This window comes from Apodemus sylvaticus, chromosome 22 (genome assembly GCF_947179515.1).
Source record: "Apodemus sylvaticus chromosome 22, mApoSyl1.1, whole genome shotgun sequence".
In the NCBI taxonomy this organism is placed as follows: Eukaryota; Metazoa; Chordata; class Mammalia; order Rodentia; family Muridae; genus Apodemus; species Apodemus sylvaticus.
In genome coordinates, this window is record NC_067493.1 from 47,514,292 (window position 1) to 47,533,720 (window position 19,429).

General features: G+C 49.0%; 1 protein-coding gene across 10 annotated transcripts in view; it reads left to right on the forward strand.

Moving 5' to 3' along the window:
* The window catches only part of Acad10 (acyl-CoA dehydrogenase family member 10), a 65,328-nt gene extending 47,319 nt beyond the window's left edge, over positions 1–18,009 (forward strand). For 3 of the 10 annotated variants that reach the window (XM_052168384.1, XM_052168383.1, XM_052168393.1), the window contains 10 exons: positions 6,386–6,789; positions 7,807–7,947; positions 8,362–8,499; positions 8,606–8,696; positions 11,244–11,402; positions 12,879–13,051; positions 16,086–16,229; positions 16,858–16,935; positions 17,381–17,558; positions 17,754–18,009. In XM_052168384.1, the coding sequence (XP_052024344.1) occupies positions 6,386–6,789; positions 7,807–7,947; positions 8,362–8,499; positions 8,606–8,696; positions 11,244–11,402; positions 12,879–13,051; positions 16,086–16,229; positions 16,858–16,935; positions 17,381–17,536 (1,484 nt within the window). In that variant the 3' untranslated portion in view covers positions 17,537–17,558; positions 17,754–18,009. The remainder of the gene's footprint in view (positions 1–6,385; positions 6,790–7,806; positions 7,948–8,361; positions 8,500–8,605; positions 8,697–11,243; positions 11,403–12,878; positions 13,052–16,085; positions 16,230–16,857; positions 16,936–17,380; positions 17,559–17,753) is intronic. The other 7 variants (XM_052168391.1, XM_052168388.1, XM_052168392.1 and 4 more) reach the window with 7 other exon arrangements.
* Positions 18,010–19,429: the final 1,420 nt, after the last annotated feature.

Genomic DNA, 19,429 nt, shown 5'->3' on the forward strand with positions numbered 1-19,429 from the left:
GGGCAGCTTGGGAGGAAAGAGTTGTCTTCATTTGAGATCTACACCCAAGCCAGTGTCTATCATGGAGGGCAGGAATTCAAGCAGGGCAGGAACCTGGGGCAGGACGGGAAGCAGAGGCGGTGGAGGGATGCTGCCTGTGGCTTGCTCCTGTTATGCCCAGTTCTGGGGAACCTCAGAAGAACGTCAGGAACTGCAAGTCATGTGTAAAAATGAGGGCCTTTATTTCACAAGTCTTTAGCCATGCACAGGTTAGGGTGGGATAGACGCGTGTGGCTCGGAGTGTATATACACCTGAAATGCACAGGCAGGAATGCTTGAACTGTGGGGTTCAGTGGCTGGGGAGGTGACAAGGGAAAGCCATCCTTCAAACCTGATAACATTTGTTCAGACAGTGGGGGGCAGAACCACGGAGCTGGGAGGGGACCTTCCTGACCTGGGAAGTAACTGGTTTTATCAGGAACTAGTGTATTTTTACAAACTGGGCACAGCTGTCTGGGGACACTTAATTGCCCTTTTGTCTTGGTCCAGGAGGGGGCCGCTTACCATTTCAAGGGTGTTTGGTTCTTGTTCCCTTCAAGGGCAGAAGCCATCTACACAGGAGAAATGTTGATTATCTATCAAGGGGAGTCTTAGCCTCGGTGACACGGAGGCTAGGGTATGTTTCTTTTTGTCTGTTTCCAAAGCTGGCATCTGCTGCCTCCCCACCACCACCCCATGGGGCATCGTAAGGGGGAAGGGAGTGCCATTGTGAAAAGAGGAAATTGCGATATTACGGTGCCAAGCTGGGCCCTCTGTTTGCCTTCTCTAAAGGTGGGAGGCATCTATGCTCGGAAAGTGGAAGGGGAGCTGTAACTGTGCAAGTGGTGGAAAAGTGCAGAGAGCAGGTGTCCTGCATCTCTTCAATCCCTCCCCATGGCCTGCCCTCCCTGATTTCTTTCTTTCCTTTTTTTTTTTTTAATATCTATTGTCTGAAGATACACCAGAAGAGGGCATCTGATCTCATTAGTGATTGTGTGAGCCACCATGTGGATGCTGGGAACTGAACTCAGGACCTCTGGAAGATCAGTCAGTTCTCTTAACCACTGAGCTATCTCTCCAGCCCCAGCTGTTTTGTTTTCAAGACCTATTTTTTTTTCTTTCTTTCTTTCTTTCTTTTTTTTTTTTTCAAGACAGGGTTCTCTGTGTAGCCCTGCCTGTCCTGGAACTCACTTTGTAGACCAGGCTAGCCTTGAACTCAGAAATTTGCCTGCCTCTGCCTCCCAAGTGCTGGGATTAAAGACATGTGCCACCACTGCCCGGCTCAAGACCTATTTTTAAGTATGTGCATATTTGTGGGCAGGTGTGTACACAGGTAGGTTCCATAGAATTGAGAGGCAGGCATTGAAGCTCTCCCTAAGCCTGGCTTATAGGCAGCTGTCAGGCATAGGTGCTGGGAACCTACCTCTGGTCCTCTGTAAGAGCAGCAAACAGTAGCCACTGGGCCTTCTCTGCAGCCCTTTATTGTTTTTTGAAACAGGGTCTCAGTATGTAGCCCTGACCGTATTGGAACTTGTAGACATCCTGTGGCCACAGAGAACTGGGTGCACCTGGAAGGCGAGCTGGGGATGGAATAGGATGGGTGGGCAAGAGAAATAAGGAGCCAAGACAAAAATTCTCTAAACAAGGCTTAATGTTTAATGTTCAGCTCTGAATATATTGGGGGGAAAACCTAGGACCCATCCCCTGTTTTGGCTGTATTCTGTTGCAAAAAAAAAAAGCTCAGTGGGCAGTCTTCTGTAGGACGCTGCGGATGTGGCAAGACAGGAGATTTCCATCTAGGTCGGAAGACTCCACCCAGGTCGGCAGAAGACTGTCTGTGGCAATTAAGGTCTGGTTAGCCTGCTCAAGGCTGGGGGAAGGGCACAATTCCTCCTTTTTTATTTTTTATAGATGAGCTGGACGAGAAGCACAAGATTACTTATGCTCCATGATCCTGTCTGGGTAATATGGTGGCTGGTGACGGTGCCTGGCTTAGGTCTGGGTCTGTACTCCTTCTTACCTGTCTTTGAGAACACGTGCAATTTATTTGTGTTTATTTAAACAAACATGACCTTTTTAAATGTTTGTTATGAACAAACACCGCCTTTTGGCACTTGCCTCTGTCTTAGGCTGATAGGAGCTCAACCCCAATTGCCCGTCTCTGGGTACCGGCCGTCTTTAGCTCACCTTTCCCCTACAGACCAAAGCCATGGAGGACATACAAATATGCGCTCCGTGCATTTCTTCGTAGCGATGAGTGATGCCATGGTGAATAACTGAGCTTGCTGAAGGCGATTCTATGCGAAAGCAACCAACCTGCTCAAAATACAAAGTCAAAAGTTGAGAGCAAACAGGATTAAAGTTGTCTGTGGGGATGTCCCAGGTATTCAATTCATTTGCAAATTAGCAACAATCAGACACAAAGTCTGGCCACCTGGTGTGTGGGAGTTGGCTTTGAGGATTGATAGAAATCACTTCTCTCATAGGAGTGGAGACCATGCTCCAAGTTAACTCAGTTGGCTGATAAAGATTTTGAGCCATCCTCATAACTGAAAGGCTCAGGATCTTCATCTTCTTTTTGTGAAAAAACACAGACAGAACCTCACCCCATATGAAGACAGGGTCGGGATCCTGCCATATGCCAATAAGTGGATCCTTCCACTTCACCAAGGCATGAGTATGCCTAGTTGTAGGGTATTGTAGACACTCAGCAAGGAGTTCCTTGGCATCCAAATTTTAAAATTTTCAAAATAAAAACATGATTTAAATAATGTGCACAGGGATACAATTCCTCCCTATTTGTTTTTTAAGAAGATATTGTTTTAGAGTTCCACAGTATCTTGTCCTTGTGAATTATAAACAATCCCAGTAATATGGGTAATATTAAATTGTCTACAAAACATCTCAAATGCTTGACTATAATAGCCAGTTCCATTATCTGTTTTAATCTGATTTGGAACACCAAGCACAGAAAAATAATGCAGGTAATGACTAATTAAATTTTTAGTTGCTTCTCCTGTTAAAGCAGTTGCAACTAGAAAGCCTAAAAAGGTATCAGTAGTCACATGTGCATATTTTACTTTTCTAAAATCAGAAATATGAGTTTCTATTTGCAATAATTGATTAGGTACAAGTCCTTGAGAATTAACACCATTATGTGGTACAGTTGGAAATTGAGGACACTGAGAACAAGTCTTTACAATTTGATGTGGACAGTTTTTAAAAATACCAAATTTTTGTCTTAAGCCATTACTATTTTGATGATTTAAAGAATGAGATTGGCCGGGCAGTGGTGGTGCACGCCTGTAATCCCAGCACTCTGGGAGGCAGAGGCAGGCAGATTTCTGAGTTCGAGGCCAGCCTGGTCTACAGAGTGAGTTCCAGGACAGCCAGGACTACACAGAGAAACCTTGTCTCAAAAAAAAAAAAAAAAGAATGAGATTGTATGGTCAATTGTTCCTATGTAAGGCCTATAATTTGCCTGGGATGCAAATCTGCAGTGGCATTGCTTTAAGGGGTCTTGTCCAGGCAATCCAGGATGAGCCCTTAAATATCCAAAGACAGTCCTATAAAGGAACAGTACTTTTTCTTAGCTTGATTTGTATTTGCATAGATAATTGCAAAATTTGAAAATTAGTGGTATATAAAAAGGGAACAATTTCAAGCAATTGTAAGCCCTGATATATATATGTAGCATATATATGGCATATATATAGTATATATATATATGCTATCAGTACACAAATTAAAGTTTGATTTTTTAATATTTTAAAAACAGTTCAACTATGCTGAAGTAGCAGGAAATTACAAATGCTTCTCTCCCATAGATGAGCTGTTTATAAATACAGTAGATGCATTCTTTATGGGATACTTGCATAAATTTACAGGAAATACAAAAGCATGCATAGAAACAAGTTTTGACAACTTGTATTTTGGATAATAATTATCAATTTTGCCTAAAAATTTTTGCCTTGCTATAGGCCACATATCAGTAGTCTGCAATAACCAATTTAATTGCTGTTTGAAACAAAGACTAGATGTTTCATCAGGTTCTTAAGACCGTCTTTCCAAAATACATTAACGATTCTGTCTTACAATTCTTTATTAACACAGCGAGAGCTTCATAATAGGATGTTAAACTTTACTTGGAGATGAAAAGAGATGAATGCACTTTAATTCAGTAGGTAGGGCAAGAGCAGTGCCACACACACCTTGCTGAGGCAGCTCTGAGCTTTGTCTTAACACAAATGCAAATATTTCCAATCTGAGCCTATCGCCTGAGCGATATCTCCCTCTAGCAGTGAGAACAGATTCCAGGAAAGCGATTCTACTGTCTGTCTGTGCCTCTAATTTTTGGACAGTCTTTCCTAAAATGATTTATGCCCCCAAACTTCCAACATTCCTTATCACCTTGGTGCTGTGAAAGCATTGCTTGTACTGGAGTCCCCTGCAAGGCAGCAGCCACAGCCAGACCCTGAGTGTATGAGGGTCCAATTTCAGCACAAAGACAAATATATCCAGATAAGTCTATCTTTGCTTTGTATGGCTAGATTGCTGCATGGCAGACGAAATTAGCATTCTCATAAGACAATTGTGTAACAAAAGGAGCCCCTGCTTGAGGGTCTCTAAAAGTTCTGCTAGCTTTTTTTAGTAGTCTGTCCACAAATTCCTGAAACAGTTCATCAGGAGCCAGTTTGATACCAAATTCCTACTGAGATCTTTCTAATCTTGGGGGGTTAAATTTTGCTTCTACCACTGTATCCAATAAAGCTTGTGCAAAAGGGGCAGCAGATCTATACTAGCCACAGCTGTTTTTAACTTTTATTACTCTAGCAATCATCCTCATTACAAAATATGGGTGAGTTAATCCTGAGCTTAGCTGGGCAGTGGTGGCCACGCCTTTAACCCCAGCACTTAGGAGTCAGAGGCAGATGGATTTCTGAGTTCGAGGCCAGCCTGGTCTACAGAATGAGTTCCAGGACAGCCAGGGCTACACAGAGAAACCCTGTCTCGAAAAAAGAAAAAAAAAAAAACAAAGAAAGAAAAAAGAAACCTGAGCTTGCGATTGAACTGCCAACTACAACCAATTTGGCACTGGCAGCTTCACCATAATTTTTAGGTTTTTCTTGCAATATTAGAGCATACCATATTCAATCTCTTTAAGATCAATACCAAAAGCATTACTTTCATGTTACAAGCTTTGACTGCCAATTTTATATATGAATGCATGACAGTGCAACTTTTAATACCTCATTAAAGAAGCATTGTTTAAAATCTTACCCCTTATGAGTCTAGTTTCTAGGATAAGAATTACATAAAATATCATCTCAATTTAGAAATATCTTTAGAGGCCTGTTTTTCTAGGCTGGTTCATGCCAAATATTGTTGTTTAAAATGACTCCAACCCTGAGTTACCAGTTTTAAGCTAACTTTCTTGTTAACAATGTTACAATTTTTTAACACCCAATAACTTACAAGCCAATACCCTATAACAAAGATATGCCAGGACATCTTTATACCTTTAAGACCAATCAGAAACAAAAATGAAGTGGCTACAAAAATCTTATGAATTTAGACCAAACAAAATTTTTACTTTGTCTAGTTATAATTTCAAGACAAAAAACACTTTGTCATTCGCTGAATCCAATAACCATGATTTCAGAGATTTTTCTAGGAAAAAAACAACTATCAGCTTATTTGCCCTAGATCTTGAGAAGCCGCTGCCCTCCCCCCCCCCTTTTTTTTTTAGGTTTTCGAGACAGGGTTTCTCTGTATAACCCTGGCTGTCCTGGAACTCACTCTGTAGACCAGGCTGGCTTCAAACTCAGAAATCTGCCTGCCTCTGCCTCCCAGAGTGCTGGGAGGGTGCACCACCACCGCCCGACTGTTTTTTACTCTTTTTATTTTATTATTTTATTGTAAGCCCTACTCCTCTTGCCTGAAGCAGCTTTTGAAGGCTGCAGACAATTGCCTATATAAAATTTCCCATCCCAATGTGCTGTCACCCCTAGCCTATCAGTGTTGGGCTGATGTTGACTCAGTCTAGCCTGAATCCTTTTTGCACCCCTGCAACAACAACCTTCAGAAGATGACATTCATAGCGCTAACATTAATGCTGTATGTCGCTTCCCGTGCCAGAATTGTAACTTCTTTCGTTTTCTTTGGAGCTCCACCAAAGGCAATGTCCCTCACTTGGTCTCTCCATGTCCATTTCCCTCGTTCAGGCGCCACCTGTAGCCGTCCAGTGGCCATGGAGAACTGGGTGCACCAGGAAGGAGAGCTGGGAATGGACTAAGATGGGTCATCTCACTGACTCCCACAGCACCAGGGTGGTCATGGGTAATCAGTTCCCCTCCATTCTCCACAGGACAGGCGAGCTCAGCAACAGCTGGACAGAGTGGAAAGCTCACTGAGTCCATGGCTAAGCTGGCCTGGGATTTTGCCACCAAAGAAGGGTTCCGAGTTTTCAAAGAGATGCCAGCCACCAGAACACTGACAAGATCCTACCATGCGTGGGCTGGGCCTCGGTCCCCGAGGAGGACCCCCGCGGGTGTGAGGAGTCACAGCACTGTAGCAGCTGCTTCTCCTTCTCCTGAGGCGAAGAGAGGCCTGATCATCTCTCCAGAGGGCCTGTCTCCTCCGGTCAGAGAGCTGTATGACCGGCTGCTGCAGTTTGTAGAACAGAAGGTGTACCCCGTGGAGCCAGAGCTGCAGAGACACCAGGCCTCAGCCGACAGGTGGAGCCCGTCCCCGCTGATAGAAGACCTCAAGGTAGGCCAGCTATTGTATCAAAAGCAGAGAGCTGAGCATTTGCAAAGTATCCCCTGCTTTAGCTGATACACTTCTCTCACTGTTCTGACAAACACCTTCAGTCTCTGGTGCCTGTAGTCAGCCCAGACAACACAGTGAGGGTGACTGTGGAAAGCTGCTCATCTCAGGGTGACAGTCGGAGGCAGAAGGGGACACATGAATCTATACCCGACGCCTTCTTTTCTTCACCATTTATTCCATATGGACCTCCAGCCTAGGGGATGGTGCCACCCACATCGGTAGGAAGATTCGCTATTGAGTTACTCACCTCTGGAAAGGAGGCTTGCTCAGGGCGTGTCCTCAGAGGTCTCAGGAGCTCCTAGGAGCTGGCTCTGTTCCAAAAGGATTCCTGACTGTCACAGCACTAGTGTTAATCCCGGTGAGTGAGGCAGGAGGGGCTGGGATATGGACACCTGGAGTGAGCTCCCATGGGCCTTGCTAGTTCTCTCTCCTTTATGCCACCCACGCTGCAGGTTTGTGTCCAGCCCTGGGTCTGCCTTGGCATTGCTTTGGGTGTATGCTGTGTCTGTGAATGCACCTTCCTCTCCCCTTTGTGTGCTACTGATCTCGGCCAGAAAGACAGCACAAGGTTAAGAGAACATTCTGCTATTGTAGAGGACCCAAGTTCAATTCCCAGCACCCACGTCAGGAGACTCACAACTCCATTAAGCCTAGGTCCAGGCCTTCCGGTCCCACGCCTCTCGCCTTCATGGACCCCTGCACCCACATTCATACACATGTACATGCTTGGGCTTTTCGCTTCGTTTCCTTCCTTTTTTTTTTAAGCAGGGTTTCTCTGTGTAGCCCTGGCTGTCCTGGAACTCACTCTGTAGACCAGGCTGGCTTCAAACTCAGAAATCCCCCTGCCTCTGCCACCCAAGTGCTGGGATTAAAGGCGTGCACCACCACTGCCACCCGGCTATATACAATTTTTAAAGGTAACATTCAGTGATTATTGTTCTCCCTTTCCCCTAACAGGAGAAAGCCAAGGCTGAACGGCTTTGGAACCTTTTCCTACCCTTGGAGACAGATCCTGAGAAAAAGTACGGAGCAGGGCTGACTAACGTGGAATCTGCACATCTGTGTGAAGTGATGGGCATGTCTCTGTATGCTTCGGAGGTATAGACTTCACAGTTCTCTCAGCATGTGAGAACATGTCACACACACACACACACACACACACACACACACGGCCAGCAGAAACTCCTGCATGTGGAAAGTCCATCTCGGCACCACACAGCCTGGATCTCTCATGGGCAAGGCAGGCAAGCGTAGGCAGCTGACAAAGCCTGTATAGAGAATCCACTCAGAGGGAGTCACCTAGGGGTGTGGGCGGTGGTGGCTTCTAGCCCGGGGTAGGTAAACTCAGAGAGGGGCAGTTGAGATTCAACTTCAGTGTGTGCTGGGCCCTCCTTAGAAGAGAGGAAACATTTTCATGAGTTGTCACAGGATCAGAGATGTGGAAGGAATCCTGACTCACCCCTTCCAAGAGGCTGGAGATGTGGGGGACTCGAATGTGTTTCTTCTCCTCAGATATTTAATTGTTCTGTCCCGGATCTGGGAACTATGGAGATCCTGGTGCGGTATGGCACTGAGGAGCAGAAGGCCCGCTGGCTGGTGCCGCTGTTGGAGGGCAGGATCCGGTCCTGCTTCGCCTTGACTGACCGCAAGGTACTGTGTTCATATCTTTGCCTTTGGCTGGGCCGCAGCTGCTCTCTGCTCCTGTATGGTGTGGGTCCCCAGGAACTCTAACCAGAATGTGCTCTCTCTTGTACAGGTGGCCTCCTCAGATGCTTCTAACATTGAGGCTTCCATCAAAGAGGAAGATGGCTCCTATGTCTTAAATGGTCATAAGTGGTGGACCTCAGGTACTTGGCCGGAAATGTGCTTCTCACACTTTTCAGTCGGTGTAGATGGGCAGGCCTCTGAGGCCCAGTAGGAGCTGCATGGCAGGTTTAGGGTGTTGTGGAGGCCCTTGAGGGTCAAATAACCACACCTGTGGCTGAACCCCTGCAGGCAGACCTCTAGAAATCTGTTAACTGAAACTTCTCTCTTTATTCTGCCCCAACCATTTTGGCTGCAAGTCTTTGTGGTGGCCTCCCCCCACTTTTTTTTTTGAGGTCAGGTGTGTTGTGTCTCTGTGTCTCAGCTCACAGAGCCCCCCGCCCCCCATGCTTCCCTTAGGTCAGGGATGCCCAGGCCCCATCCCACTTCACGGGAGGACACTGGGATTGTGACCAGTCAGTTAGCCAGGGCTGTAGCAGCAGGCGGCTGTTTCTGCGATAAGGCAGATAAAGTATCCTGTTGTCTGTGCTGACCTCAGAATGCTGCGTGGCTGACGCTGGCCTTGAGCTCTGGATCCTCCTGCCTCTGCATTCCAAGTGCTGGGGTTACAGGTGTGTGCCACCACACCAGGCTCAAATGTATGTATCTGACAAAAATCCATATACCTGCTGGACACGGTGCTGTGCAAACTGTAATCCCAGGGCTTGGCAGACAGTGGCAGAGGTTAACACAAATGTGAGGATGTCATCCTTGCTCATGGATGAGTTTGAGGCCAGCCTGGGCTACATAAGAGCCTATTGGGAAAAACAAAAATAAACCAGAAACCCAAATGCTACACTGTCCATAGTATTTTGTCAGGTTTCCTTATGCTTCTTTTGCTTGTTTGTTTTGGGGTTGTGTTGTTGTGGTTGTTGAACAAGGGACTGTCTGCATTGGAACTTGTTTATGTAGACTGGGCTGGCCTTGAACTCTCAGAGAGATCCCTGTGCCTCTGCCTTCCAAGTGCTGAGGTAAAGGCTTCGGCTACTCCACCCAGCTTCACTGTGTTTCTTAAGCAGTGGGCTGGAGACATGGCTCAGGGGTCAGGAGCACTTGTTCTTGCAGGGCCTGGGTTCAGTTCCTGGCATGCACATGGCTGCTCACATCTGATCATTCCAATTCCAGAGGATCTGGTGCCCTCTTCTGACTTTCTTGAGTACCAGGCATCATGTGGTACACACACACACACACACACACACACACACGCACGCAGGCAAAATGCACACATGAATTAATGTTTCCAATCTTATAATGGTGTGAAATGAACGCTTACCACTTGTTCTCTGAGACATTGACTTTTACTGCATCCCACCTCTGTAATAAGATTCTGACTCACATTACAGAAGCCATCTCAGAACTCATCCTGCCTCCTCTTTTCTAATGTTCTTAGGTTGAGCATGTGGGGAAAATGTAATGGTCAGAACCACCTCTGACTAGAGGAAGAGGGAGGAGAAGGGGGAAGGGGTGGGAGAGAGAGAGAGAGAGTGTGAGGTGTGCCTCAGGCATCAGGCAAGTGTTCCATCCTGAGCTGTGTCCCCGTCCCTCTCTCCATCACAGTGGGTTCTGATCCACTCGCCCCATTTACACAGTGTGCCAGTCTTTGGCGTATGTGTTACACTTTTGACACAGAGAGAACACAGCTGGTCTTCTCACAGAGGCTGGCCAGAGAGGCTGCCAGGCCTCCCACAAAACACAGCAATGGCCTCCTGGAGGCCAGGATCTCTCTTGGCGTCTGAGGCAGTTTTCTGAAGCACACAGCAGAGGGAAGGCTGAGAATCAGTTCAGATGTCTGCTGGATATTTCCAGGAGGGCCTCTGTCCCGGGGCCACAACCACCAGTGTCCACAAGAGGGCGCAGTCTTGTGGTGGGCTTTTGTAGGCAGTTGTATTTTGCTGCTTCCCAGGGATGGATTAGTGAGGTGTCTGATTTGCACCATCCATGGGAGACACCCTCCATGTGCCCGATACCTCAGTGGAGCTGGGCAAGGGAGAGGCGCTGTCTGCAGCTGCTTTGAGATCTTGTTTCTGTTTCTGAGGCCTACCAGGATGGTTTTAAACTGTGTTAAAGGCACTGGGTTCTTTAGTAGAGGACCAGCGCTCACCCACATGGCAGCTCACAACTCTCTATGATCTGGTTCCAGAAGATCTAACACCCTATTCTGGCTTCTGTGAGGACTGCACACACATCCAGACAAAAACTTACACACAAAAGTTCAAGCATGGGACTGGAGAGATGGCTCTGTGGGTAAGAGCACCGACTGCTCTTCCATAGGTCATGAGTTCAAATCCCAGCACCCACATGGTGGCTCACAACCATCCGTAAAGAGATCTGATGCCCTCTTCTGGTGCGTCTGAAGACAGCTACAGTGTACTTACATGTAATAAATAAATCTTTAAAAAAAAAAAAAAAGTTCAAGCGTTGCTCTTAGAGTGGGTGTGGTAGGTTCCCCTCTCCCTGGGGTGAGTTTTGTCTGCCCTGGAGGCTGCATGGGAGTCTCTGATCCTGTGGCCCTGTCATGTACCGGGCATGTGGTCAGAGGCTCCGTAGTCCAGGAGTCCACTGACACGCCCTATCCCTCTTCTTCCTGGCAGGCATCCTGGATCCGCGCTGCAAACTCTGTGTGTTTATAGGAAAAACAGACCCACAGGCCCCAAGGCACCAGCAACAATCTATGATCTTGGTTCCCATGGACACACCAGGAATCACAGTCATCAGGCCTCTGTCGGTGTTCGGATTGGAGGATCCTCCAGGTTAGATCTCCCGAAGTCAGTCGCCCACGAGTGTGGCTCTAATGTGTGACAGCAGTTTGGGGAGCCAGGTTCTGTTTAGAATTTACCACATGCCAAGGATCTGAAGGTACTGGTGAGCCCAGCCTTTCATTTTCCTAAAGAGCATGGCCTGCCCAGTAGACTGCCTGTAGGGGTTTCTGCTTGCCTTTCCTGTCTAATGGCAGAAGATACGCAGGAGTCTGTGAGAGGAGACAGGCAGAGGCACCAGGCCTGCATCCTCAGTTTGTCTTGAGCTCCAGGGGACTCCCTCAGCTGTGTGAGGAGAGGGACCTCTCCACTGACATCATTTGCACCCGCACTTCTGCCATCTCCAGAGGACCTATGCACCTTCCTCACCTAGGGGTTCTGGCCTGCATCCTATTTTAACCATGAGGCCAGTGAGATGGCTCTGTGGGGGTTTCCACCAAGCCTGGTGACCAGAGTTCAGTCCTTGGGACCCACATGGTAGAGGGAAGGACCTGGCCCTGCCGGTTGTCCTCTGAGCTCCTCACACAGGCTTGGGCATGTGTGCACACACCCCATACAACCAGTAAATCATTCATGTAAAAATAAAGCAATCAATCAATAATTTGTGGCCGGTGAGATGGCTCAGTAGATAAAGGCGTGTGCTGCAAGCCCGGCGGCCTGAGTGCAATCCCAGGACCGACATGGTAGAAGCCACCTGACTCCTGAAAGTCGTCTTCTCACCTTCCCAAATGTACCATGCCTATGTGCTGACATTATATACAGGCAGTGATGTGAGACATGCACTTGGGAGGCAGGGGCAGGCAAGCCTCTGAGTTCAAGGCCTGTCTGGTCCACACAGAGAAACCCTGTCTCAAAAAGGAAAAAGAAAGAGAGAGAGAGAGAGAGAGAGAGAGAGAGAGAGAGAGAGAGAGAGAGAGAGAGGAGAAGGAAGGAAGGAAGGAAGGAAGGAAGGAAGGAAGGAAGGAAGGAAGGAGGAAAGAAAGAAAGAAAGGAAGGAAGGAAGGAAGGAAGGAAGGAAGGAAGAAAGAAAGAAAGAAAGAAAGAAAGAAAGAAAGAAAGAAAGAAAGAAAGAAAGAAAGAAAGAAAGAAAGAAAGAAAGAGAGAGAGAGAGAGAGAGAATAACTTGTTTTGGCCAGGCAGTTATGGTACACATCTTTAATCCCAGCATTTGGGAAGTAGAGGTAGGCAGATTTCTGAGTTTGAGGCCAGCTTGGTTTACAGAGTGAGTTCTAGGACAACCAGGGCTACACAGAGAAACCCTGTTTCCAAAAACAAAAACAAACAAAAAAAGAATCAAATAGAACAACTTGGTTTTGCTGTGGACATCAATTCCTCTTCTTTTCTGTTCCACTTTCCCCTCCTTAGCTGTGACCCAGTTAGAAGCCTAAGGCCTGGGAGCAGTGGCAGAGGATAGCCCTAACCTAAGCAAGGTATACAGACATCCAGAGAAACTGCATTTTGTTCTTTCAGGTGGCCTTGGTGAAGTACGATTCAAGGACGTGCGTGTGCCCAAGGAAAACATACTTCTGGGCCCTGGCCGAGGCTTTGAGATAGCTCTGGGAAATCTGGGTCCTGGCCGGATTCGTAACTCCATGAAGTTGATTGGGAATTCAGAGAGGGCCCTGGCACTCATGAAGACACGGGTGAGCCCCCCTCATGTCCACATTGACTCAAAGCCAGTGTTGCTGTCTGGGGAATTCCAACCACTGGTCCCCTTCTGGGAACAGAACTCACAGGATGGTGTTCACTCCTGGAATCTGCATCTCTGCTTGGCTACAGCTGGCTTCCAGAGTGGGATGGGTACCTCTCTGCCCAACAAGAAGGCTAGGCCAGGCTTTATGGAGGCTGAGGGCAAAGTTCCAAAATCCAGAGGATTGTAGGCAGCCAGGAGTCATTTGTGTTCCCAGCACATCCCAGGGAGATCCTGCAATGGCCTATTTGTGCTGCTGAGGTGACAGCAGCTGGCCCTGTGCATAACAACTGCCTTGTTCAGTATGTCCAGGCATGGTGTCTTATGCATATCATTCTAGCACTCAGAAGCTGAGGCAGGAGGATGGCTGAAACTTTCAGACTAGCCTACAGACAGTGTCCATAGTATGACATTGTCTCAAACAACAAAAGCCACTTGCCATGGGCCCCTTACCGGCTGGGGACTCTGTGACTACCATAGCCGCAGAGAGAGGATCTGCAGGAGGGAAGGCCGTTCAGTTAGGGGAGACCGAGCTGATGCTGGTTCAGACCAGGAGTCTTACCTCATGCAGTTTGTTTTAGGCATCTTTAAGCAGCACACAATTTGGTGAAGACTTATCCTGGTGGTGAGTAAACCCTATGTGCACATCAGAGAATACAGGAAACCCTCTGAGGAACAAAGCAGGCTCAACATAGATCAGAAGTGACTCTGTCGAGACTCTGTAAAGACTCTGTGATGCCTTCCATAAAGAAGATTCTATACATTGCTTGAGAAAACCCTATGGGTGCAGGGCCTCTGGGGAGGGTCCCTGCGCAGGAGAATCTGGTGCGGTCTCCAGCCACAAAGATAGCACAAATGTCCTCAGACCATTAACCACATCCTCTGCCATGGCTCGGGGTCTCTTACTGGCCTGGAACTCTCCATGTAGGCAGGGATGCCCTGGTTGGGACTCAGGTGCAGGTGCCACACCATCCCTGGTTGTAAAGTAACTTCTTAGTATAGAGATGAACTCATTGTGCTCCTAAGGTATATGGTTGTAATGCAGGCTGCCAGGGACAGACACCATGATGTTTACTTTGGACCCAGCACTCTTTAGACAGAGGCAGGTGTGTTTCTTTATGACAGAGCCCAGTGTGATCTGCATAGCAAGTTCTAGGACAGCCAGGGCTACATGGAAAGACCCTGTCTCAAATGAGCTAATGTGCAGAGGTTACCCAATTGTCCGTGAACTGTCTCTGTGTTTTTAATGGTGGGAGCGAGAACTGTGAACCAGCCCAGCACATGAAGGTATCTGCTGCCAGGGTTGATGCAGCAAGTTCGGTTCCTGGGACCCACATAGGGGATGCAGAGCTCTAACTCCTCCAGGTGGTTCTCTGACATTCGTGCTCAAAATATATGACCTTAAAACTATATCTGTGTGCACATTGAAATGCATGCAGGAAGTGCAGAAGGACAAATAACAGTCATATTTTTTGAGATGGGTTCACTGTGCTGCCCTGATTGGTCTCGAGCTTTTAGACTCAAACACCCTTCCTACATCAGCCTTCCAAACAGCTCGCTCTGCAGACACACCAAGCCCTGGGCAGTCACCTGCTGTTACTATCAGCAGGTAGGTCTAGGATACTAGGCATTTTTCCTCTCTTTTGAATGAAAATTAACAGTCATGCCCCAAGATATATTATTCCTGTAAAAATTACTTTCCCGAGGATAGATAAATAAAGCACATAAAGAAGAATGCTTGTCTCTCATTGTCCTAGGCTGGGTCTCCAGGCTGTGATGCTGGCTGTCGCCAGCAGGTGGCGATGCTCCCCTTGCTGGAGTTCCTCAGTCTGTCCTTCCTTCCTGGGAGCCTCCTTGGCCAGAAGCTGGCTGGGGCCTTCTCTCTTAGTTCAAGCACAGGGGTCTGAGAAGTTCTGGGCCGGGCAGTGGTGCAGGCCTTTAATCCCATGACTAGGAAGACAGAGGCAGGCAGATCTCTCTAGAGTTCCAGACCAGCCTAGTCTACAGGACCAGGTCATCCAGGGTACACAGAGACACTATCTTGAAAAACAAAACAAAAGTGTGGCTCTCAGCCTCAGGGGGAGCTTATTTCAGAGCCACGTGCCAGTGAGCACTGTTCAGGAATATTGATTCAGATTCCACTTTGCAATGTGCTAAGTTTTAAAAAGTTTCTTGTTTTGTTTTGTTGGTCTCTGTGGTCCAAGACTAACATACTTTGTAAACCAGCCTGGCCTCAAACTCACAGAGATCCCCCTGCCTCTGCCAGTAGGATGAAAGGCAAGTGACACAACTGCCTGGCTCTGTTTTCTTGGAAGACATGATCCAACTATGAATCACACGTGCGCGTGCGCGTGTACGTGCACACACACACACCATATACATACACCATACATACACCACACACACACATACACACACACACACACATAGCATAGACCTCATAGAGAGCCACCTGCCTCTGCCTTTGCAAAGGATTAAGGAAGTTTGTTACCACGCCCAGCTTCATGAAGTTTGTGTGGTAACAAAGGAGAAGGTCAGAACACTTTCAGTTGCCTCCATGGTGCTTCAGGCAGATGAGGCACAACCCGCCTCTGCCGTGGGTCTCTGGCACTGTCCGATGGCCTTCTTGGAAGGAGGTGATCCTCACTTTCCAGAAGCATTTCCCTTGGTCACTTGTTGTCATGCACAGCACTGGGCAATAGATGGCCATTGAGGCGCAGTGAGTGACGTTCCTGGCCCTGGACTGTAACATCCCCACTCCCCAGGATCACTGTAGCTGTGATCAGCCCTCAGCCCTGGAGGAAGTTCCCTGTAGGTGCGGCCTCTGTAAGGAGCACTGCAGTGCCTAACTCAGACCCTCGCCCCCATTACCTGTCCCACATCTGCTCTCTGGTCCTGAGTGCCCGCTCCCTTGCAGGTCATCCACCTGAGCCTCCCAGGGCCTCTCTCAGCCCAGCTCCTCAGCCTTGTCTCCCTGGTGTGTGCAGGTGATGTCCCGCGTGGCCTTCGGGAAGCCCCTGGTGGAGCACAGCACCATCCTGGCAGACATTGCCCAGTCACGTGTGGACATCGAGCAGGCCCGGCTGCTGGTGCTGAAGGCCGCCCACCTCATGGATGTGGCCGGAAATAAGGTGGGAGGCCGCAGAGATGGCAGAGTCCCCCTGCGGTGACACCAGGATTTACCCTCTCTCCTGCTTAGCCAACCGTGGGAAGGCTCAGCTCTTGGACACTGGTGACTGCTACTGTGCTGCTTGAAGTCTAGAGGGCCATCTATTGCAGCCCAGGAAAGGTGTGGGGAGAGGGGAGAACCTGCACCACATGGTCAGCCCTGTACTCCCGGCTCTTCAACAAGAAGACTTGTCCTCCTGGTGCAGGAGGCAGATGGAGGAGGAGAGCTGGGAGAGGGACCTGCAGGCCTGGGCCAAATACAGCATTAGCCTAAGGAGGAGCTTGTTCCCATAGCAACAGCTCCCATTCCCTCTGGTGGGTGGCCATGATGCATGGGGACTGCTGTGTTGTCCGGCCTCCTATGCAGGGGCCCTAGACCCCGACAAGAGCTGCCCTACTGAGTAGTGGAGCCAGGTATTCTGTCCCTGGTTCTTTGATGCCCTTGTTGCTGGCAGCTTGAGGATGCCCAGGTCTAGTTTTGGTCCACTGTTGCCTGCAGTGCTGTATCCAGCATCCTCCTAACAGTCAGTTTGGCCTTGTTGTCCCCATAGCTCCTCATCCTGTTTTTCTTTACTCTGCCTTCTCCTGCAGGCTGCAGCTTTAGAGATGGCTATGATTAAAATGGCAGTCCCTTCCATGGCCAATCAAGTAATTGACCGCGCTATTCAGGTGAGCTGCTGTGGACTGGCCTCCCACTGTGCCTGCTGCCTTCCTCTCTAAACCAGGCTTGTGCAGATCCCCTGCCACCCCAACACCCCGCCACCCCGACCCTCCGCTCCTGGGACAGTGTGTCCCTCTCTCAGTGCATCCCACCTGCAAGTAGCAGGCCTCAGACCTAAGGGAGCCCTGCTGCTGCTCAGACCCAGTGCCCTGACTCTGGGGGATGCACATCCTGACACCAGGTCCCACACTGAACTTTCTCAGTAGAGAACCAAACCGTGTAGCATGGGCTTGGTAAGCCAGGCATGCAAAGGGCGACAATATGGCCCTATGTGGAGTCTGGGACACAGTGGTACAGGGGACCTCTGGCGAGGCAGCAGTCGCCAGCTGATTTGAGCAGGCGTTCACTTTTAGAACTCAGGCTTGCTTCTGTTTTCCACGGTGTGTCTGGCAGGCCTTTGGAGCAGCCGGCCTCAGCAGCGACTACCCTCTGGCTCAGTTCTTCGGCTGGGCCCAGACCCTGCGCTTAGGTGATGAGCAGATGAAGGTGGCTAAGATGGAACTGAAGCATCACTCCAGGCTGCAGGAGCCAGCAGCTCCCAGAGTGTAGATGCTGTGTTTGGGAAGGCCTGGTAGGTGTGGTTCTTACATCGCATCCAGCACCTCAGTTACATCCAGTTACTGTGACCTGAGCCTTCTGGGGTCTCTTCATGAAGATGTTTCTGGAGAGTCTGGGTTAGAGCATGCTTTAGGTTTGGGTGCAGGCCTGGGTTGCTGTTCTTGAGTTCTTCAGAGTTGACCTGTGACCCCCTTCCTCCACCCTATAGGAATCTGGACACCGCGCACTCTGATCTCTGCAGAGGCGATGAGGCTCCTTCTTGGGGTTTCTCGGAACGCAGAGGGCATGGCCCACAGCAGATGCTCCAGGGAACTGAGACGAAGCCACTCTGTGGCCATCCAAGTGCCCACGTCACGGAATACTGATTTAGATGCCCTGTTGGAAAGGGGCTTTGGGGACACAAAGAACCTTCTTCCTATGTCACATGACGGACATGGGGAATAAAGGTTCCCACAGCCCCGTGACTCAGGTGTCAGTGGCTTTCCCAGTGCTGGCCTTATATACTTGGTTCTGTAGATGTGGATGCCAGGGCTCCTGATAATCCCACACGGCTTCGTCACACCACACCAGTCATTCAGAAACCTCTCCAGAGGAGCCATGCCCTCTGAGTGAGACCCTCGCTAACTGTCGGGATCTGCCACCTGCCCTAGTGGGCGTGTTGGGGCATGGAGGGTGACAGTCAAGATGCCACCGATGAGATCTGAAGCATAATTGTGCCCTCCCTCTGGATGGTCTGACTTCTCAGAGAAGCACGGCCACCACAATCCCAGAAAAAGATGAACTCACAGCTAGGTGGCGTCAGCTTAAGGTGCAGCCACAGTCCAGGTCAGGTCAGCAAGCCCGATACACGCCATCACATGCTCAGGGGTTCTGCCTTTCCCTAATTGACCTGCTGCTGCAGCCTGGCCCATGCCCTGCAGCGTGCACAGTCGCCACAGGCTCCTGAATAGGTTTCTCAGGTGTGCTGGTGCCCGACACAGCTGCCACCACACCTGAAGGAAGATCCACAAAGGACCCAGCCCTCAATGGCAGCACAGCCCCTGCAAACTGGCAGAGTCCAACAACCTGAGCCCCACCCCTGTTTCAGGCCTGAGAGAAAAACAAGGGTTTGTAAAAAAGGAAGTGGTTATCACATGGCATGGCATGTGGCCAAGAATGTCTCTTGACCTCTGAGGTTAATGTTAAGGCGTGACCCCATGTCTGCCTCAACACTTGCTGCTTCAAGGCCTCGTGCAAGCACGTGGTCCTAACCACTGAGCCACCTGTCTAACCCCCAATTTGGATTTGTAAAAGACCCTGTCTGGACTTGGGGGTGTGGACAGGCAGGGAAATTGCTTACTGCCCAAGCGTAAGCTCCTGAGATTGTGCTCCAGAACCCACATGGGAAAGCTGGGTGTGTAGTGTATACCTGTGATTGACGGGAGAGCCGTCAGAGGGGCCTGGTGGCTCTCTGAGCAGCCAGCCTTGCCTGTTTAGTCAGTTCTAGGTCCTGTCTCAACAATTAACATGGCCACCTCCTGAAGAATTATACCCAAGGCTGTTCTCCCGCCTCCACATATGCATGGACACATACACCTGCGCACAGTAAGCACACACACACACACACAAACATGCTTGTTCTACTATTTGGTTTTATGTGTCAACTTGACACAAGCTGGGGTTATCTTGGAGAAGGGAGCCACCTTTGAGGAAATGCCTCCATGAGATCCAGCTATAAGGCATTTTCTCAATTAGTGATCAAGGGAGGGAGGGCCCAGCCCATTGTGGGTGGCACTATCTCTAGCCTGGAAGTCCTGGGTTCTCTAAGAAAGCAAGCTGAGCAAGCCAGTAAGGAACATCCCACCATGGCCTCTGCATCAGCTCCTGCTTCCTGACCTGCTTGAG